Source organism: Dipodomys ordii, unplaced genomic scaffold (genome assembly GCF_000151885.1).
Source record: "Dipodomys ordii isolate 6190 unplaced genomic scaffold, Dord_2.0 Scaffold188, whole genome shotgun sequence".
NCBI lineage: Eukaryota > Metazoa > Chordata > Mammalia > Rodentia > Heteromyidae > Dipodomys > Dipodomys ordii.
Window position 1 is genome coordinate 803,054 of NW_012267404.1, and position 7,753 is coordinate 810,806.

The 7,753-nt window shown below is 37.0% G+C and overlaps 1 protein-coding gene across 1 annotated transcript in view; it reads left to right on the plus strand.

The window, feature by feature from the left end:
* Tnks2 (tankyrase, TRF1-interacting ankyrin-related ADP-ribose polymerase 2) overlaps nucleotides 1–7,753 on the plus strand; it is a 69,680-nt gene that overhangs the window by 44,250 nt on the left and 17,677 nt on the right. The window contains exons 13-16 of the mRNA XM_013034319.1: nucleotides 375–594; nucleotides 3,547–3,656; nucleotides 4,285–4,473; nucleotides 6,349–6,601. Of these exons, the coding sequence (XP_012889773.1) occupies nucleotides 375–594; nucleotides 3,547–3,656; nucleotides 4,285–4,473; nucleotides 6,349–6,601 (772 nt within the window). The remainder of the gene's footprint in view (nucleotides 1–374; nucleotides 595–3,546; nucleotides 3,657–4,284; nucleotides 4,474–6,348; nucleotides 6,602–7,753) is intronic.

Genomic DNA, 7,753 nt, shown 5'->3' on the forward strand with positions numbered 1-7,753 from the left:
AAAGAAAAGAAAAAGAAAATATCGCATTGTGTTAGTTATCTATGATATTTTGTATATTAGCAGACTGTTTGGGTTTATAACTTAGAAGCAGTAAACTATACCATGTAGCCTAGGTATATAGAAAGCTCTGCTATCCGCATTAGTGTAAATAGGTGTTTGGCTATTATATTTGCACAATGATGAAATCACTTGGGAATACATTTTTTTAGAACCTGTACCTGTCATTAACTGCTTCTATATTTTCACATTAATAACAGTCATCTTAACTTAGGGTATAAAATTAGTTTCGTTGGCTTGGTTGAATTGACTTTTCTCAATTATGAAAGATTCACCTAAAGTCCTTCCTCCTCTCTTTTTATTTTTCACATCTCCAGCATGGTGCAGATCCTACAAAGAAAAATAGGGATGGGAATACTCCTTTGGATCTTGTTAAAGATGGAGATACAGATATCCAAGACCTACTTAGGGGAGATGCGGCCTTGCTAGATGCTGCCAAAAAAGGTTGTTTAGCCAGAGTGAAGAAGTTGTCTTCACCTGATAATGTAAATTGCCGTGATACCCAAGGCCGACATTCTACCCCTTTACATTTAGCAGGTATGTGAATGAAGTTTCACAGACTTTGATTGGTGAAGTAAAATATTGCCTATAAGCTGGGCGTCAGTGGCTCAGGCCTGTAATCATAGCCACTTAGGAGGCTGAGATCTGAGGATTGCTCAAGAAAGTCTGTGAGACTCTTATGTCCAATAAACCACCGGAAAACAGGAAGTGACACTGTGGCTCAAGTGGATCTTTTTCTTTTGTCAGTCATGGGGCTTGAACTCAGGGCCTAGATGCTGTCCCTGAGCTCTTTTGCACAAGACTGATGTTACTTTGAACCAGATCTCTACTTCCAGTTTTCTGGTGATTAATTGAAGTCACAGATTTTCCTTCCTGTGCTGACTTCAACTACCACAATCGTCAGATCTCAGCCTACTGGGTAGCAAGGATTACAGGAGTAAGCCACCAGCACACCCGGCCTTTGGGATCTTTGTTAAGAATCCTGTACTGCTTGAATCATCTTTGGTGAATTTAAAAATAAGCCTGCTTCAGCTAGCCTTCCTCATGGGAAGCTAAAGCTTCTACTCTTCTGATGATTGCTGCTAAATACAAACCACAAAATAATCATTAAAATATTGAAGGAGTTACATAAACCTTTGCCAAAGTTATTTTTGTGTTTATTTTGCAAGAACTACAAGAATCAACAACAGAAATTTTTTTCTCATAGGTCTTACCAAGACACTGACCAGATTAGATTAATCCCTATCTTTTTTTTTTCTATTTTTTTCTTTTTTTGGGGGGGGGTCCAGTCGTGGGGCCTGAACTCTGGGCCTGGGCGCTGTCCCTCAGCTCTTCAGCTCAAGGCTAACACTCTACCACTTGTGCCACAGTGCCACTTCCGGCTTTTTTCTTTATGTGGTGCTGAGGAATCGAACCCAGGGCCTCAGGCATGCAAGGCAAGTGCTCTACCACTGAGCCACCTTCCCAGCCCCTAATCCCTATCTTAATGGCTTCATTTTCTCTTCTTTGTCTCTTTAAAGACTCCATCTCCAAATACAGTCACATCCAAGCCACTTGAGTTAAGGCATCCAAGCCATTTGAGTTAAGGCTTTGATCCCATTTGTTCTACCTTTTCTTTCACGAAGTTGGCTTTCAGTGCACTGTTGGTTTTAGTGTAGGTATACAATTATGTGATTTCAATATAGTGTTTTCAGCTGCATTGCAGATACTAGAGAATAAGTTATGAAAATCTCAGAGCTACATCTAATGCCTCAGGAGAGTTCCATAATAGACACAGCTATCTAAACCTGGTTTAAAACAGAAGTAAAAATTAAGTAATACAGATAGTTCGTCTAGTTTTATATAACATAAGAAATGAAAAACATTTCTGATTTCATGTCAGTCTTGTAGCATAACTCAGTGTGTTGCTAGTGTTTGGACCCCGAACATTATCCAAGAATATGAATTACTCTAACTATGCTCTGCGTTATAGCATTTTTGGAAATGACAAGCCATAAATGACAAAGCCGTGTGCCAGTTTCTAGTCCATGCAATGTATGGGTATAACCTGGTCGGAAGTGTACTGTACATATTTAATTAGCTTTTTTATCTTTATTGTAGCTTAGTACAATATTTAGCAATAATATTAAAATTCATGTTGAGTATACAAGATATTTCTCTCAAAGTATTTTTGTAGGATTAAATGCTATACCTTGAGACCTAGAAAGAGTTCTAGATTATTATAATAGTTTATGGTCATTTTGGTTTTCTATTGATTTTTAAAATTTTTCATACTTTAGATCCTTCAACAAAAAATAAAAACAACTACAGTAAACATAAGTATGAATAAAACATTTGAACCATTTTTCAAGTTTCAAGTGATATCTGTTTCTATGTTGCCAAAGTTAAGTTGAAAATTTGCTTTTCTTTTCTTACGATTGTATGTCAAATAGAATATACTTTATTGATAGAATGGTAGCTGGGAGATTATGCATGTTTCCAAAATACAAAGCTTTGCTTCATGGCTTTAGCAGTGAGTAGATTCCTTAATCAGAGATAGGAACATGTAAATTCTCCCTAGCAAAGAGCATATGCTTTTATGTATGACCTGAGAATGAGTACTTTGAGACTCATCCTGGTGTTCTGCTTCTGATGTTGCAGCTAACTTATACTCCTAACTTGGTTTTTTATGTGTTTAGATTCCTGTAACTTAAAGAATCCTTGAGAAAATAAACTTGAGTTTAGGAGTTGTTACGTAACGACTGTGAAAGCAAGGGCTGGGGTTTTTTTTGTTTTGGTTTTGGGGTTTTTTTTTTTTTGTTTTTTTTTTTTTTTGGTCAGTTGTCGGGCCTGAACTCGGGGCCTGGGCACTGCCCTCAGCTCTTCAGCTCAAGGCTAGTGCTCTACCACTTGAGCCACAATGCCACTTCTGCCTTTTTCTGCTTATGTGGTGCTGAGGAATCGAACCCAGGGCCTATGCTTGCAACACAAGCACTCTACCAATGAGCCACCCTCCCAAAAGCAGGGACTTTGATAGGAAGGTACAAGAAAGCTGATCAATAATGTTTTGGGAGTCTCTAAAACCAATGAACGTCATCACCAACCAAAAAGTTCCCCAAGATTTTATACCAGTATCAATCTCCCTTCTGTCCTTGCTTTCTGCATTTTATTTGTTTGGTTTTGAGGGAAGGGAGTTAGCAGTAGTGGGCTTTGAACTCAGGGCCTTGCAGATGATCTACTGCATTTTGCCCAGCCAGCCTCAGACATGGACTTAAACTATAATCCTGACTGCTTCCCAATCTCTGCCTCTGAGTAGCTGGGATTTTTAGTGTGATGCACCACAGCTGGCCTCAGAAGCTAAGTTTTAATAGACTCAATAATTTCAGATTATATAAATTTTCTTTTTTGTTTTTAGTATCTATGCTTTATAAATATAAATACAGCTGTATGCAACATGTAGGTGACTGTATTACAAGTGAAAGTAATAAGGTGGGTTTTTTTTTTTTTTAGCTGGTTATAATAATTTAGAAGTTGCAGAGTATTTGTTACAACATGGAGCTGATGTTAATGCTCAAGACAAAGGAGGACTTATTCCTTTACATAATGCAGCATCTTATGGGGTAAGTTCTATGATAACCTTTTAAAATCCATGTAATTTTCAAAGTGAAAGTCAATATTGAAGTGCATATGGAATTTAGTTTGACTTTTTTCATTTTACAGAGAAGTAAAAGCTAAATTATATATATTTTAGCTCTGAAACTACTTGTAAGCTTGCTATGTTGCAGTTGTTTTATTGTCTTGCTTAGCACTTCTCTCTTATTTTCAGTGAGATATTATCAATATGTTTATTTGTTCATGCTCAGGAAATCCATAAGATTTCACAAGAATTTGTAGGGGTACAGGTACCTTCTTTCTGATTCTGAATAACCCTGAATGTTATGGTAAATGTTAACCAGTATCAGTGGTGTAGTTTGAATAATTGAGGAAGTTTATAAATTGATATTAAGTTATAACACGAGTAAGTTTGAAATCATTAAAGTAGTTTCTTATATAACCCTGAACTACTTTCTAAGTAGTTCTCAAGTTACTGAAATTTCTACTGTAATTTTAAGCAGCTACCATAAATTAGTGTCATTTTCAGAGTTAATATTGAAAATGTGGAGGTAGGTACAGACGTCATTTCTTCTTAAGAACTAAAGTGTAATAATATAATATGTCAGACCATAACAGTAGTATTTTCTTTTACAGCATGTAGACGTAGCAGCTTTACTAATAAAGTACAATGCCTGTGTCAATGCCACGGACAAATGGGCTTTCACACCTTTGCATGAAGCAGCCCAAAAGGGACGAACACAGCTTTGTGCTTTATTGTTGGCCCACGGAGCTGATCCTACTCTTAAAAATCAGGAAGGACAAACACCTTTAGATTTAGTTTCAGTAAGTGATGGGCTCTTTGAAAAAACCTTAATGCTTTCCTGACCTTTTAAAATTCACTTGATAGATTTATATAAAATGTCTTTATAGTGAATGTAGCAAAATCTGGTTTTCTGCCCAAACTTAAATTTTAAAATTCTTTGGTATTAAAATTTAAATAATAGAATTATTGATCAGTAATTTTGTACTAAGTACCATGAAAGTAGGGAAAAATACACTATTAACTGCTTAGGAAACAGTAACAAGTCCTCCATGAATGTTATAATAGTAACAAGATTATAATAGTAACAAGATTGTATAGTAAACCCACCCAGCCGGCTACTAATAGAGATTTCCTTTTCTTCCCACACAACTTCTTTCATTCTTGTTCTTTTCCCCAATAGAATTTATATAGGAATGTCAACTATAGCTTCCACCTCTACTTTGACCACTGCAGCACAAGTGTAATTTTGCTTGCCAGAGCGGTAAAGAAACAAGAACTCCTTTGAGATGGAAAGGAAAAAGTCTCTCCTACAAATTGCTTTCTACTGAGATTCTACTATTCCAAGCTACAATGAGAAAATGATTTAGTTCAACTGTATCTGGGGTTTAAATAGATTTTCCTTAGCAGGCTGACAATCAGATCATAATTACAGCTTGATTCCTTCAGTTCTTTCAGTTCCAAGCTACTTTAGAAGTAAAATGTGAGAGTTGATTTTCCCCATATGTTCATTCACCATATAATTAAGTGGCAGAGAACAAAATACTTGAGATCATGCATGAGCTTTAGACTATTATCCTAGAATTCTAGCTCTGTCATGGTTGTACATTCTACCAAGTTTCCTAATTGCTAGGGTTTAGATATGTTATCTGTAAGGAGTAAAACATGTCTGCTCAATATGAGAAGTAAATTAGTTAATATATTTAAAGTCCTAGATATGACATCAGACACATAAAAAGCATGCAATAACTGGTACTATTGTTATAAACAAGTGTTATATACAGACTGAGTGCCATGAAAAGGTACAAATTGAGTGGAGAAAGAAAAGTAAAGATTGGGTTGGTGCAGGGTATAAACTGAAAACATTGATTTACTTCTTGCTGGATGTTTTTACCCAGTATCTTGTGAAAGATGGTTTTTGTTGCTAATGAAACAGAGTAATATCAGCAAGTTTGGGAGAGTTTCCCATTCTAGCAGATTTGACTAAAATTATCTTTGTTACCAAAAATTTTGTTTTCGGTCTGGGAAGGTAGCTCAGTGGTAGAGCGATTGACTTGCATGCTTGAGGCCCTGGGATCGATTCCTCAGCACCACATAAGCAGGGGAAAAAAAGCCAGAAGTGGCTCAAGTGGTAGAGTGCTAGCCTTGAGCTGAATTGCTGAGGGACAACGCCCAGGCCCAGACTTCAGGCCCCACGACCAGACCCCCCCAAAAAAAGTTTTTTTTTTGTTTTCAATTTTGAGAAACAAACATATCACTATTTTCTATTAAATACAAACATTAGTCTGTGCTTAAGTTCTGCACATGTTGAATTAGAATAACTATAATAGGGTTAAAAACTGACCTTTTTTAAATTGTTGTGACTATAATTGGTTTCAGTGTCCTTTAATCATGATATCAAAATTAGGATTTTGTTCATGTTTTGCCACATTTAACAGATTTATTTTGATTTTATGTGGCTTGGAAGGGATGTTTGCAATTATGTTTTATATTTAATAACAATTTAGCTAATCGTTCACTTTACCTGTAAAATAATCAAGTGTTTATCAGTATTATATGATAACAGTCTTAGTGCACATCTACTGGGTTTTGTCATGTTTTTTATTGGATCCTACTAGGTATAATGGAATTTTAAATTTTGCTTATGACAGATTTTTCTCTGTTTAAATATACCCTAGGCTGATGATGTCAGTGCCCTCCTGACAGCTGCTATGCCTCCTTCTGCTCTGCCTTCATGCTATAAACCTCAAGTGCTCAATGGTGTGAGAAGCCCTGGAGCCACTGCAGATTCTCTGTCTTCTGGTCCATCTAGCCCATCAAGCCTTTCCGCAGCAAGCAGTCTGGACAACTTATCTGGGAGTTTTTCTGAACTGTCTTCAGTAGTTGGTTCAAGTGGACCAGAGGGTGCTTCCAGTTTGGAGAGAAAGGAGGGTGAGATATTCTGTAATTCAGTCCTGGGGCTTGAACTTGGGGCCTATGCACTGTCTCTGAGCTTTTTTGCTTGGGGCTACCATTCCACTAATGGCTTTTTGGTGGTTAGTTGGAGATAAAGTGTCACAGACTTTTTTGCCTGGGCTGACTTTGAACCATGATGTTCAACTTAACAAAAACTTTAACTGGCATTGTAGCCTCATATTTGTCATTTAGAATGGTAGAAAGTCGTGGACTGGGAGGGTGGCTCAGTGGTAGAGTGCTTGCCTTGCATGCATGAGGCCCTGGGTTCGATTCCCCAGCACCACATAAGCAAAAAGAAAAAAGCTGGAAGTGGCGCTGTGGCTCAAGTGGTAGAGCACTAGCCTTGAGCTGAAGAGCTGAGGGACAGCGACCAGGCCCAGAGTTCAGACCCCATGACCGGACCCAAAAAAAAAAAAGAATTGTAGAAAGTCGTTTTTTAACCTTAAACGTAATTATTAATCTAAACTATAGCCTTTTGTTGTTTTTTCACATTACTAATAGAATTCCTAATGAAACTGTGTCCTTCCAAGTTTTACTAATAGAATTCCTAATGAACTGTGTCCTTCCAAGTTTTACTAATAGAATTCCTAATGAAACTGTGTCCTTCCAAGTTTTACTAATAGAATTCCTAATGAAACTGTGTCCTTCCAAGTTTTACTAATAGAATTCCTAATGAAACTGTGTCCTTCCAAGTTGAAAGTTGACTCTTACCTCTGCTTAACTAATCTTCAGATGTAAACCTTTGCCTGTCAAAATTCCACTCACCTTATCCACAATAATTTGTTTCAACCCCTTTTACCTTGAGATAGCTTCAACCTCCTATATGCTAGCCTTACAAACATATTCTACCATGCCAAATTATGGACCTTGTTTTGAAAAGGAGCCTACATTCTGAAAGATAAATCATTGATCTTAAAGATAAGGTTAAAAATAAAATTTAAAACTAAAAATGAGAAGTTTTTTTTAATTAATTTTTTTTTATTTTTATTTTTTTGGTCGGTCGTGGGGCCTGAACTCTGGGCCTGGGCACTGTCCCTCAGCTCTTCAGCTCAAGGCTAGTGCTCTACCACTTGAGCCACAATGCCACTTCTGCCTTTTTCTGCTTATGTGGTGCTGAGGAATCGAACC